Source organism: Scleropages formosus, chromosome 22 (assembly GCF_900964775.1).
Source record: "Scleropages formosus chromosome 22, fSclFor1.1, whole genome shotgun sequence".
NCBI classification, from domain to species: domain Eukaryota; kingdom Metazoa; phylum Chordata; class Actinopteri; order Osteoglossiformes; family Osteoglossidae; genus Scleropages; species Scleropages formosus.
This window is the reverse complement of record NC_041827.1, coordinates 3,362,656-3,376,651: the sequence shown is the minus strand read 5'-3', so window position 1 is coordinate 3,376,651 and position 13,996 is coordinate 3,362,656. Positions and strand designations below refer to the sequence as shown.

Here is a 13,996-nt window from a genome sequence, read left to right as displayed (position 1 = left end):
CACGGCTGAGATCCTTATACAGTCCATGTGGCTGAGATTCACCAACCAGTTCTCCTGCCCTCACTGGGACTTTACCCTCCCGGAATGTAAGGCTTATTTTATGTAAAGAAAGACCTCTTACATCGTTATGCATGCTGACATTCCTTTCATTCCAAATGGTAAATGTTCCACTGTGTCATCACCACCATATCCCACATGGGCTGAGCGCATTATCTGATTACTTTGCTTCTGACCACCAACTCCCTGAGAATCTGCAAGGTAATGCTATGTTTTTTGCATGGCACCTTATAGCCAGTCAGGACCAACACTGAACACCACCCCCTCTTTCTTTGTATATTCAGAGTCGGGCAATCCATGAAATGGGGCTTGCATTCTTTGGGACTGTCAGCACTGCTCTGTGGATGTTCTAGCTGCTCTGTGGTGACCACATAGTGAGGTACAACACAAGGTGATGGAGACCTCCGCTGGAGACCATTTGTGTTTCCAGCAACAAAGTATATGCTGTTTTAGGCAGAGATTCTGAACGCTTCACTACCTAGCTGGGATCTATATTTTCAATTCCTGATGGTCTCTGATAGCAACAGTTTGTGTACACCTCTGCAAATCCATAGCAACCATGTTGCCAGGTAGTTCAGTTCCCTTTGGCACACTAGTAAACCAGACGCTGACTTTACTGTGGTCACGGATTATGATGACAGTGTAAGGAAAAGGAGATTGGTAGGAGAGATTAAGTACGCACCCCAAGATCACAGAACATGTTTTTTCCGCTTCTACAAACATACGTGTGAAGCTATGCTTGTTGCTTCCTCACGATACAATATGCCGATCCCTTTCGGTGATGACCTTACAATGTTCAGCCTGATTATTGCATTTTCTCCTCAATTTGTTGACAGCTCCTAACAAAAGCACTGTTGACACTAGTGAACTCTACGTACTATAGTAGACATCACAGCAACCTCATCAAGGGGTCATTTATATATCGATTTAGGCTGACAGTTCCTATGTTGCATGGCTAACCTGTCCAATTCTTCCCAGTGCAGAAAGCTGAAACCTTTGCATTTAACCTGTCATTTGTTGTTGTCAGGAGACCAAAATGGATTTTCATTCCTGCAAGCCAGTCATTTGAAAAGTTCATGGCCATCTTAATTTGTTTCTTAGCATTTTTTCAAGTCTGCTTTACCTTGAGATGCTACCTCCAATGGCCTCTGGCCTCATTCTCTCAGTCTATTCAGTGTAAATTTAACATAAGCAATTGTATTTTGATGTTTGATGTTGTTCGCTAGCAATGTGTGCTGTCTTCTCCAGTTGAAAACTTCTCGGTAAAAGCTGCCCTTGAGTCGACTTTTAATGTTGACTACATAGAAAAGTTAGAGGCAAAACTGTTAACTGAAATACAGTTGAACAGCCAACATATCCACATATCCTTTTTGTTGTTTGTAATTACTTTCCTGTGTTAACTTTTAGTATGTACATAACACAAATGTTTTAATTTACCGTTGTGTGTGCAATAGCACAGTGGTTGTGCAACATTTACTTCTCTACAAATGTTTGCCAGCTCAGTTCGACATTAGAAATTTGAAATTTGTTTGGGGCTTAAAGTCCATGTTCAAAGGATGCCCTTACACTGGTCGACACAAGTTGATTGCTTTGTGGGTATTCCCCCAGAAAAACGACAGAAAGCAGCCTGAACTTATAATTAAACGAGTACAATTTGAATATTTCATTAATAGCCTGGCCAGTAAATTATGTCCTATGAAAAGGAGCAAGTGACGACCTTCAACGTTATCGCTCTTCCTAAACCCAAGGGACCACTGTGGCCTGCCATGCTCTCTTAAAGGAGAGACGGACGCCTGTTTCCCTACCCAGGCTCTACAAATGCACCAGATTCCTTAATTGCTAGAGCCAGGACATCCATCTCAAGAGTCCTGCGGAGTGTAGTCCTCAGAGGTGAAAATCCCATTTGCAGTTATTTTTATAGAAAGCAGGGTAATGATGCTTCTGGCTACTGCCATCCCCCCCCAAACTCCCACCATTGGCATGAATCACTTTGAGATGCTCACAAAAAGGCACAAGTGGTTGATATATGACCTCTGTTCTGGGAGCGTCAGGGTCCATTCATTCTGGTAGGGCACATATGCACAGCGACAAGGTTCCAAATATGGAGCGTATAGCGTATGCATGAATGCGCAAATATAGCTTGTAACCGGAGAGCGCGAAACTCCGGTGAGCAAGAGGTGCCGCTCACATATCAATAGAGAAAGGCCTTTTTCACGGCCTTTCCTGTGAGGCTGCTGGGTTTCGGCATGTGTACCAAGGTGGTTGGGTGTCAGTTGCAGTTACACTCCCTACAACCATTATGCTATCAGTCAGACATAGCTGCCCTCAGTTGTCTGTAAGATCTTTTAGCCATACAACTTTGCATTTTGCAAACCTCCTTAGAATTCAACAGCAGTGCGTTTAATTCTCCTTGACAGCCCTCCCTACTGGCATTCACATTTCAGGTTGAAAGTTACCGGTTCCTCTCCCATATATCCAGTATGACCCTGATTTCTTTTTTATAGTCAACCTTTGAAATAGAAAACCAGTGAAATTAAATGTTAAAACATTAAGACTTCTTTTTCGTGTCGCACATTATTGATCTCTTGACTGTGAACATCTGCGCTTAAAACTTTTGACAAGACTGTCAGAAATACTGATGGCCTTTCAGAGAGATGGGGCAGTTTCCTTTGACACGGAGGTGAGAAAGTTTCCTTTGACACAATCTAAGTTTCTTTTTGAGCTTGTGCACTCTCTAAGTCACTCGAGTCCTGGCCATGTTTGAATTTCACTCTTACTTTATGACAGACACTGCTGATACTTCCCATCAATTGAAAGTTCAGCTCACCCAACACTGTCACACAGTCATATATCTTTCAATAATGGCCTGTCACATAGAGTCCAACATGTCTGTAGGTTGCAGAGTCTACTAATATACTGCTTTCATCACTAAAATTCCATTGCTCAGGCACTTCTCTCTAGAACAGCTCAGTTTTACTCATTTAACTATGTTAAATGCCTTTGTAAAGGGTACTAAGGTCTTTACACCTTTGGTGCATCCTTTACTGTGGATTTGGTGTTGCATGTTTACTGTTGCAAGATCCAGGACCCAGTCCAACCTTATGTCATGGGGTTTTTTTAGGTTCTTTGGTGAATTTGAAATTGAGCTCATCTGAAACTGGCACCTCTCTGCAAAATCAGACAAAGATGGCAGAACATCACACACACACGCACACATTTTCAGAACCGCTCGTCCCTTACGGGGTCACGGGGAACCGGAGCCTACCCGGCAACACAGGGCGTAAGGCCGGAGAGGGAAGGGGATGTACCCAGGACGGGACGCCAGTCCGTCACAAGGCACCCCAAGCGGGACTCGAACCCCAGACCCGCCGGAGAGTAGGACTGCGGTCCAACCCACTGCGCCACCGCACCCCCTGTGAAACTGGCACCTCTCTGCAAAATCAGACAAAGATGGCAGAACATCACACACACACACACACATTTTCAGAACCGCTTGTCCCATACGGGGTCACGGGGAACCGGAGCCTACCCGGTAATGCAGGGCGTAAGGCCGGAGGGGGAGGGGACACACCCAGGACGGGGGGCAGAACATCACCCTATGAAATATAAGGTTTTTCAGAATAAGAGACTGGCAGAAGGAATTATAATATATATCATTAGATGTTTTCTTTTTTCAATAAACCTTCATCAGAAGGCATATCCCTATGCAAACAACTCTTCTGACTCAAGATGAGAATGATGCAACCTCAACATCGTAATAGCAGAAGAACTGTAGTACTAATAGTGGTACTTTCAATACCTTTAGTGGTAATAATACTGTATTTATTGTTCCTTCTCTTCTTGAATGTAGTATGTAATATTGTTCTTACTTCAGTATATGGTACAATAAGGTAACATGGATGTTGCAGTAGGTAGCACCTTAGAAGAAAGGAGGGAGAGTGAGAACAGCGTATACACAATGCCCCAGTGAGGTACCTAAGATACTTGTAAAGTTCCATTAAATTGACTCTGAAAGTGAAATTCTATCATGTTGAACCACGGTGTTAATCCTAAAATGAATGGAGATATTGTTAACAGCGGCCTCTTTTATTCCAAGCATGGCAGGTCTACCTCTTAATCATGGTAAATATTTAATAAGGCCTATTTCACTATGCATGATTTTTTATTCCCTAATTGAGGACCTCAAACATTGAGATCTCCTGAGCTTTAAAAAATCTAAAGAGACTCACTGAAGGTTAAACGAAAATGGCAGGAGATGCACAGCATAGTCATTCTGAGGGCCCCGAAGTGCTAATTTTTTGTTTGTTATAAGTGGTGCATTATTTTTGTAGTGGCTTTGGTGATTAGTAGATCTAAATTCACAGCAATCAGCCACATAAGTTAATCCAAATGAGCTTCAATATTTTATAGAGCAATTTTAACTGGAGCACAATGAATTAGAATCTGTATCCACCTGAGCTCACCCCTTTCCCATAATCTTTTTGGATAAATCTTTTAATGCCACAATGACAGCAAAGAGTATTATTTTTCATTTGAGTGCCTCATAAGATCCTGCCGGACTGCCCGTCTAAGATTGCAACCTTTAAGCTTTTAGGACACAAGTGCAGCTTCATAAACTCAACCTGAGAGCCGCATTTATTGTTGCGGATATATTGTGGGAGTCTCATAAAATCTGTACAGTAATTACTTGCTTATTGGTTTTCCAGGTTGCATTTGACTTCCTGAAGTTTTAAATAAAAATTTTTGAAAGTATTTAAATCCTCATGTAACCTCTTATCTGAATCCTACCTCCTCTTCAGTTGACCACCATTTATTATTATTTTTTTCCATAATATCCTTATGAGGTTTGAAGGGCCTCGTTCCCTAGGTAAATGAGAGCCATTCTGCCGACTCCAAAACAAAGTCAAAAAGTACATGACAAAGAGTTAAAACACATCATTACCTTCCTGTTCTGAGGTCTACAAAACATAGAAGTGTTTTCTTTTGAAACTTTTATTTGGTCTACATATTATCCATGGCTTTATCAAGTGACCAAGGGCAACTACGTGACTCGATGTTGCCGCGCTGTATGTCTACATCTATTGTCATACTACTTGCTGTATCATTTCCTTCCCCATTGTTATCTAATTGCTTTATTAGTTCTGTTTATGGAAAACAGCCTAATTAGGAATTATCAAAGAGAAAAGCTTTGTTTACAGAATGCTACATATAAAATTATTGTTAGAGAAATGTGCAATGCTGATGTTTATTCATATTTTTATAATATCTCCATGTTATTCACAGAAGAGTTCCAGACGTCATCAAAAACTGTATTTTTCCCTTGGTCTTTCTGATAGAAGCTGTTCTGACAATTCGCTGCATAATTTGATAAAGCAATGGTCACAAGTTAACCCAGGCAATTCCATCCAGACAAGGGTTGTTCTGTTATGATAGCTTACGGCATGCTTGGTGCTGATACCAGCACATTATAATGAATTAAAATATAATGGCGTCTAGTGAGGGATTGTAATAAAAAAGACAGATCTAGTTGTTGCTTAATGAGACTTGACCATCCACACTCATTGTAAGAGCCGTAGGGGGTCTGAGCCCATCAAAGCCAATGTGCTACAGTGTCTCATTCAGCAGCTTTGGAAAAGCATTGTTCTGATGTTGACATGTTTAATTATGATATGCTGTCATGGATTCAGTTGCTTGTTGCAGCGTGAGTCAAGTGTCTTGCACAGGTCACCAAGTATCTTAATATTAATCTCTTTCCATCAACAATCCTTTATTGAAAAGGAGACAAGAACAGACTGAATATGTTTGTATATAACTTGACAAACTTCTACTTGCAGTAAAATTTCATTTGAAATATGGACAGTTTTTCAGTACTTTGTATTTCACATGTGAAAATGTGGGAGAATACAGACCATCCAGCAGGCACGATCAGTGTATGAAACGGCTTCCGAGGTTCTGTGATTGAGACATTTGAAATTATGATTAACAATACACCTGAACAAACCCATCTCCAGTTGTTATACCCCATAGACCATTTCCAGGGCACTAATTTCAGTCTCCAGCAAGTTAGCCCAGTATTTGTATGAAATTTTATGTGAGGAACAGTCATGTTCATTCCTAATTTCTAGGCTCTTGTGTGCTCCATATACCACCTAACAACCATATTGTTGTGTCCTTCAAGTCATCTTGTTTGCATTCAGTACTTGTTTGTATATACTGTATACTCCTTGGCCACTTTATTGGGAACACCATTGTAATACTGGTTAGGAACAGCCTGAATTCTTTGTGGCATGGATTCAAAAAGGTGCTGGAATCATTCTCTTGAGATTCTGCTCCATGTTGACATGATTGCACCACATAAGTGTTGCAGATTTGTCAGCTGCACATTCATGCTACAAATCTCTTGTTCTACCACATCCCAAAGGTGATTTACAGGCTCAAGATCTGGTGGCTGCAGACTGAACTCATTGCTGTATTCACTAAACCAGATCGAGATGACTTGTGCGTTGTCTTGCTGGCAGTTTCCATTAGAAGATGGGTAAATGATGGCCATAAGGAGAAACACATGGCAAGCAACAATACTCATTTTTGGAATTCAAACAATGCTCGATTAGTATTAGGGCACCCAGTGTGCACCAAAAAATATTCCCCACAACATTACACCACCACCACCAGTCTGAACTGTTACCAGAAGACAGTTTGGTTCCATGGATTTATGCTGTTTACACCGAATTCTGACCCTACCATCTGCATGTCGCGGCATGAATTGAGATTCATCAGACCAGACAATGTTTTTCCAGTTTTCAGCTCTGCAGTTTCAGTGATCCTGTGCCCACTGTAGCCTCAAATTCCTGTTCTTTGCTGACTGGAGTGGAACCCAATGCGGTCTTCTGCTGTTGTAGCCCGTCCACCTCAGGGTTCGACATGTTGTATGTTCAAAAATGCTTTTCTGTTCACCACAGTTGTAAAGGATGTTTATTTGAGTTACTGTAGCCTTCCTGTCAGCTCAAATCATTCAGGCCATTCTCTTCTGACCTCTGTCATCAACAAGGCATTTCTGCCCACAGAACTGCCACTCACTGGATGTTTTTGTTTTTCGCACCATTCTGTGTAAACTCTAGAGACATGAAAAATCCCAGGAGAACAGAAGTTTCTGAAAGCCATGTTATCTGCCACCAACAACTACACCGTGATCAAAGTCACATATTTTTCCTCATTTTGATGTTTGGTTTGAACATTAAATGAAGCTTACCTGGAGCTCTTGACCCATGTGTACATGACTTTATGACAGAGCTGCTTCCACACGGTTAGCTAATTGGATGAATGAGCAGGTGTACAGCTGTTCCTAATAAAGTCAGTGAGACCAGCAAGTGTATGTCACAAGCTAAATTAATAATGCCAAATTGTGTGCATTTGCATATTGTGTATCTATAATGGTATAAAAGGGTATAAATAGCATTTTTATTCCTTCTCTTCTTCTGTGATGATTTTAATTTTTATTTCCGTATTTGCTTTTTTTAACTAAAATTTGCATTTTCAGAGTAGCTTATTACTGTTTTGTGACTTTTTAATTTTTGCAATTTCATATCCACTTGTGACTCCAACAGAAGAAGGCGTGTGTAGGCTTGCATTTCTCTTCTGCACCACAGGGCGTAAACACAAACTCAAGCGGAAGTGTTTTATGTATATCCAGTGCCCTGCTGGAATACCCAGCACCCACCCTCTAGCAAATGATGGTAGTGGTTTGTGAACTGCCAAGTGCTAGACCCACTAAGTTCAGTTGCAGAGTTTTCATTTCATGTCTATAGTCCCTAATTGGTTTAGTTGTTCATCACACAACAAAACAAATAGGGGTTTCCAGTGGTGAAGAAGGGGGTCTGGAGTGGGATTCCCACTGCACAAAGAGGCACATGGAAGATGGAAAGGCATCTTTCCGTTGACCAGACAGGTTCTTCCTGTTCACGGCTTTCTCTCCCGTCTCTGTGGCTGCTGAAGAACTTTTCCCATCGTTCCCCAGTATCTGACCGACATTATTCCTTTTGACAAAGGCATCGGAGCCGAGGGGGGCCTGTGGCCTCATATGTTGTATTCGACCACTGCCAGGGAAACTCATAAACTTCATATTGCTCCCTGTTTTATGACTTTAAAAAAAGTTTCTAAGAGACATAAATTATTAAAGGGTGCAATAGCTGCATTAGGTGTACATGGAGACATGGGGGGTTTGCTGTGCTAGTCGTTTTGCAGGCGCAGGGCACTGGATATAGAAGCCCAACCTCTGCTGACTATAAGGTTCACTCTGTGCAGTAAGCAGCACCGCCAAGGCTGTGTACCCCATGCAGTGGACCCGTCCAGATATGATGGTTTGGATGAGCTCTGCTTCTCATAATGGGCCTTTTCACAGTCCAAATGCAAATATGTCTGTCCTTCAGCAGCTGGCCCTGGGTGCTTTGGTGGAAAAATATTGTAAATAAGCTTGAGCCACAGAGTCAGTCAGAGCTTCCTTTTCTGCTTCTGAAGTATAATTTTCGTTGACTGTTTTGTTGACACAACTGCTGTGGAATGCTCTTCTTTTTTGCTGTCTCTGTTTTTTTTTCTTTTTTTTACTCTTTTAAGTGAGTTTTTATGCAAGCTTTGCACAGAGCACCTGACAGGTTTCAGCAAAGTCCTGTTGCAGTGCAACTGAGTTATTGTGTCTTTCTTTTTCCCACAGCGCCTCCTCATTCCATCTCCTTGGTGGCGGCGGACACCCCAGCACCATTCAGTCGCTACCAGGTCCAGAACTTCACCCTGGTGTGCAATGTGTCTGGAGGCAAACCTGCTCCAGTGGTGAGTGCACACACAGCTTTACTATGTTTCTGCTCATGCTGTTTTGGTAAAAGCACAAAGATACAGCTATTATAAATACAGCGCTGCTTGAGTGTATGTGAACTCTATAGGGACAGTCATTATTTTGTATAAAAATTAAAATAAGCTCATAAAATGTAAATCTTAAATCTTAAACATATAAAATGAATAAATGACTATGATTTACACCCCTGATTCTACTTACCTACCTGGTGTAACCAATGCAACTTGGGCTTCATATATTTTTTCACTTGCACTACTTGTGTGTTTGTACTGCACACATAATTTTCTCTAAAGCAACATATGGAATTGGTCATTACACACCTATTATGTCACATGAGAGACACTGATTTTCATTAAATAACCCTTCCGTGGTAAAACTAAGGGACACAAGGGGTTCACATTACTTTCAAGCAGCACTGTATTTTTAAGGCTTGTGTACTTGAGTATGTATAACATATGCAACCCCCTCCCCCCTTTCCCCACCTTTAGAATTTAACCTTTTGCGATGTAAACCTAATTACCGTACGTTTCAGTGGTAATAACAAATACGCTTAACAAAATGTGGGTTTCCTCTGGGTGCCCCCATTTCCCCCAAGTTCAGATTCCAGTTTCAGGTGAACTGGTGTGTCTAAATTGTCTGTAGTGTGTATCTAAGCGTTTGTATGTGTGTTAGGTTGTTCTGCTGTGTAAATAGGTTGTTGTTTAGCATAGTGTATCTAGCACTGTAATTTACCTGGGGAAAAGGTGTCATCAAAATTCTACATAATCTTTGTATGTCATACACTTTGATACAGAGCGTACTCTAAATGTAAAAATGTACTGTAACTGTAAATGTCTTGTGTTGCTCAGTTGTCATAAGGCACAAATAATAAAGTACTCATTAAAGTCAAAGAAACACCTTGTAAATCAAAGTAGGGGTATTAGAATAAAGCAGAATACTGGTCACTCGAATGGATGTCTTTTTGGGATGATCCTCTCGCTCTAATATATATATATATATATATATGTATGTGTAGGCCCGTCCTGGGTGTGTCCCCTCCCCCTCCGGCCTTACGCCCTGTGTTGCCGGGTAGGCTCCGGTTCCCCGCAACCCCATATGGGACAAGCGGTTCAGAAAATGTGTGTGTATGTGTAGGGGGGGCAGCCGCTACTGTAGTGGTTGGATCTACTACCTTTTGACCCAAACGCTGCAGGTTCGAATCCCACCTTCATTTTTAGTACCCTTAAGCAAAGTCCTTACTCTAAATTGTTCCAGTAAAATTAGCATCAAATTAAGAATGGGATTATGAGTGATTTTGGAGAAGAATGTCAGATAAATGTGTATATACAGCTGAGTTGTCACCACACACCTTATGTCACCAAACAATTTCCCATGAACACGGCTTGAGCTATGGCACTCACTGGTAATCCCTGCCAGGCCATTAATCATTATCCAGAGGTGTATGATAATGTATTCCGGATCTATCTGTGAACCCATCTTGAGCAATTAAGAGCCCAGTGAGAGGTGAGCACAAGGTGAAACTGATTTCCGCCTCTTTGCCTTTGGCGTTTTGCACGAGGCCCTGTGGACCCTCGACATGGTGACTCGACACCCATTTACCACGGCAATCGTTAACCGCTGCACAAGCTGCAGTACAGACACAGCCGGAGATACTTTTCCTTTTCCATTCCTGGAGATGCAGTAGCTTCTGGGTTCCTACTGGAGTTCAGTTTCGCACAACTCTGAGCCCGAGATAGACATGTCGTTGTGCACCTTAACCTTGTCTGACAGCTGCAGCATCTGTCCAAATGCCACTGTTGAGGTGTGTTTTGCTGCAGGCCAATGCTTTGTACTGAGGGGGACGGGTCACATGTTTGCGGAACCAAAGGTAGGGAGTCTGTCAATGGGCATCCGAGGCAGTGCCCTCTAATCTGAGAGTGGGAAAGGGTTTTTGCATTGAGGCGGTTAAGGCTCAAGGATGGAAATGTATTACAATTTGATCTAAAGCATACACTGAATGTAAAAATGAACTGTAAAGGTAAATGTCTTGTGCTGCTTAGTTGTCAGAAAGCACAAACAGTAAAATACTCATTAAAGTCCGAGAAAAACATTGTAGGGACAGTACGCGTACAGTTTCGGAAAAGTACAAATCTGTGCCTGCACTTTTGACTATGAAGTTGGTTGTTGCAGTTAATCCCATGCACACAGAATTTTTTAAAATTATTTGATTTGGGTAATAACATTAAAAATCAGTCTAATTAGTTATTAAAGCCTTTTTCTAAGTATGTAAAGGGGCTCTCCAATGGCTCAGCTGGTCAGAAAAACCCTTATCCAGCAAACAGCAGGTATGAAGTAGGATGCGAAAAATAGTCTTATAAATGAATGGGGTGAATAGGGTAAAATTCACCTGGAAACAGAATGAGAGATTGCAATATTCAGATAACAGACAAAAAAGACCAATGGAATAACACACACACCCTGTTTGAACATTTTTAGAGGACAATGAGATATTTGCTTTGGAGTTAATCTCTCTTCTTGTGTGTTTGTGCAGAAAGCTCGCAATAAATAAATAAAGAAACAAACAAACAAACCAGCTCTAGCGGGATATGAAATAGAGGCGATCTCCAGAAGTGCAAAGCCGGGACAGGGGAGTAGATCCAAGATGCCGAGGTGGCGGCAGGCTGCCAGAGCAAGCAGAGGCAAACGTGATGTGACATGGCGCAGTGGCATGTTTCGTCAGCGAAGAAGTCGCCGTCAGCCCCTCTGGCCCCATCTTTCCCTTTAATCCTTGACAAAAGCCAAAGTGCAAGGCTGGTCTCAAGTACCCAGAGTTAAACCAGGCCCTGTGTAGCTGGACGAGCTGGACATACGTTCTCCTGGACTGCTTCAGTGTGGTTCTTTCCCTTTATAGAGTGGTTGCGTTGGGGGTGAGGAGGTTCAAGGTTCGAGGAGGATTGCAATGTCAGTGGCACTCTTCGAAAAGCACATCCAACGAAAATAAACGGTTACTCTTATTTATGCTATTCCTGTATTAAAAACAAGTGAGGCCACAGATCAGAACTGTGAGCCATCTCGATGTTTGCTGTATTTTACCTCCTCCTCACTTTCCCATGACATCATGATGTTCTGTCACATTCTGGAGAGGCAAAGCTTCGACACACTCAGATCAGTGCAGAAAGATTTTTTCATGATCAGGTTGCCAATAGAGATGAACTGAGGAACTGATGTCCATCTCTCATCAACAGAGAAGGATGTCTGATGTGGATATGAATTCCAACTGTTTCCCTTGTAGGAACTCAATCATTCCATTTTTATTTATTCATTTAGCAATGCTTTTCTTAAAAGCAACTTATACTTTTAAGGTTATAATTATTTACCCTTCGTATAGTTGGGTAATTTCACTGAAGCAATTTAGGGTAAGTGCCTTGCTCAAGGGTACTGCAGCCAGAAGTGGGGAACAAACCCACAACCTTCAGATCTAAAGGCAGTAGCTCTAACCACTATGTTACCACCTGTAATACCCACTTATCTAACTCCTTGTTGCAGTGATCTAGAAACTATGTCACCAGTACAAGGTGCAATGCTAATCCTCTACATTTATGTAGGAGGCACTTTTCTCCAAAGAGACTTCTAGTGAACTCCATGTAGTGTTATCAGCCCACACACCTTATTCACCGTGATGACGTACACTGCTTACAAGGGGTCACTCATCCTTGCATCAGTCAAACACACTCTTTCTGTCACTCACACACAATGGGTGAATCTGAACAGCATATCTTCAGACTGTGGGAGGAAACCAGAGCACCCAAGGGGACCCCCACACAGACTGAGTCAGGATTGAACCCACATCCTCTCACACCACTCCGGTGCTGTGGAACAGCAGCAATACTCACTGTGCCACCATGCCATCTGTCTCTATACTTCTCATTGCCCAGTAAATCAGCAGCTGTTATTGGGCTCCAGTCCTGTATCTGAGTGTCTAATGGATTAGTTAGTGCACATTTTAGTAAGAAAGTAACCACAGTAGGCTGTAAAAATGGATTTTCCTCTGCTGTGGTTCGAATATCAGTGCTTCTTTCGGAATTTCCTACTTTATTTGTGTCTCCAATTTTTTTTTTACTGTTGAACTGCTCAGCGTTGCTTCATCAGCAGTAAAAACGGCCCAGGCTGCTTTAGTGTTGCTATTATATGGTCTCTATCAGTAGACAACGGACCATATATTCATAAAACAGCTATGAAGCACTTTATTAATACGAAGCAGAAACTAATTCTGAACTTGGCAGAGCTGACATTCACCTCCATTGTCCCTGATGCTGTGCAGACAGAACTGGAGGAATAAAGTAGCTGTGAAATCAAGTGTTTATTTTACACACTAAGAAACATACTGTAGTCAGGAAACTTAAAGTAAAAGGTATGTTACAATAATGAGGGCACAATCGAGGAGCACTTTAATTCAGAGAGAGATACTTGTAAAAAAATTAATTATCAGTGCTTTACTGTGTAACTAAGGTGTAGTTAAAATTGCACTGTTGTATTTATTACTTCTTTGCAGTGTGGTAGGAGCGGCACAGTGGTGCAGCAGGTAGTGCTGTTCCCTCACAGCTCCTGGTTTGTTGGGCTTATGATTGAATCCTGCTCGGTCTGTCGAGGTTGCATGGGTTCCTCCCTGGGCTCTGGTTCCCACCCACAGTCGAAAGAAATATATTTTAGGAGAACTGATGCCTCTAAATTGCCTGTAGTGTGTATGTGGGGCTATCCTATGATAGACCAGTATCCTGTCCAGTGTGTACCCCCCCCCCCCCCCCAAACCCCATTTCCTGGGGTGCCATACTGGTACAGTGAGTAGTACTGGTATCTCCCAGTGCTGAGTGCTGTAAGAGGATGTGGGTTTGATTTCCACTCAGTCCAGGTGGTGTCTGCGTGGGTTTCCTCTGGATGCTCTGGTTTCCTCCCACACTCCAAAGACATGCTGTTGAGGTTCACCCATAGTGTGTGAGTGACAGAGAGTGTGTGTGTGTTCCACTGATGTACGGATGAGTGACCCAGTGTAAGTAGTGTATCTAGCAGTGTAAGTCACCTTGGTGAAGAAGGTGTGTGGGCTGGTAACACTCCATA

At 42.1% G+C, this 13,996-nt stretch overlaps 1 protein-coding gene across 2 annotated transcripts in view; it reads left to right on the top strand.

Annotated features, from left to right (window-relative positions):
* The window catches only part of igsf21a (immunoglobin superfamily, member 21a), a 190,915-nt gene that overhangs the window by 157,839 nt on the left and 19,080 nt on the right, over nucleotides 1-13,996 (top strand). For both annotated transcript variants that reach the window (XM_018725717.2, XM_018725716.2), the window contains exon 5: nucleotides 8,765-8,880. In XM_018725717.2, coding sequence (XP_018581233.1) covers nucleotides 8,765-8,880 — 116 coding nt within the window. The remainder of the gene's footprint in view (nucleotides 1-8,764; nucleotides 8,881-13,996) is intronic.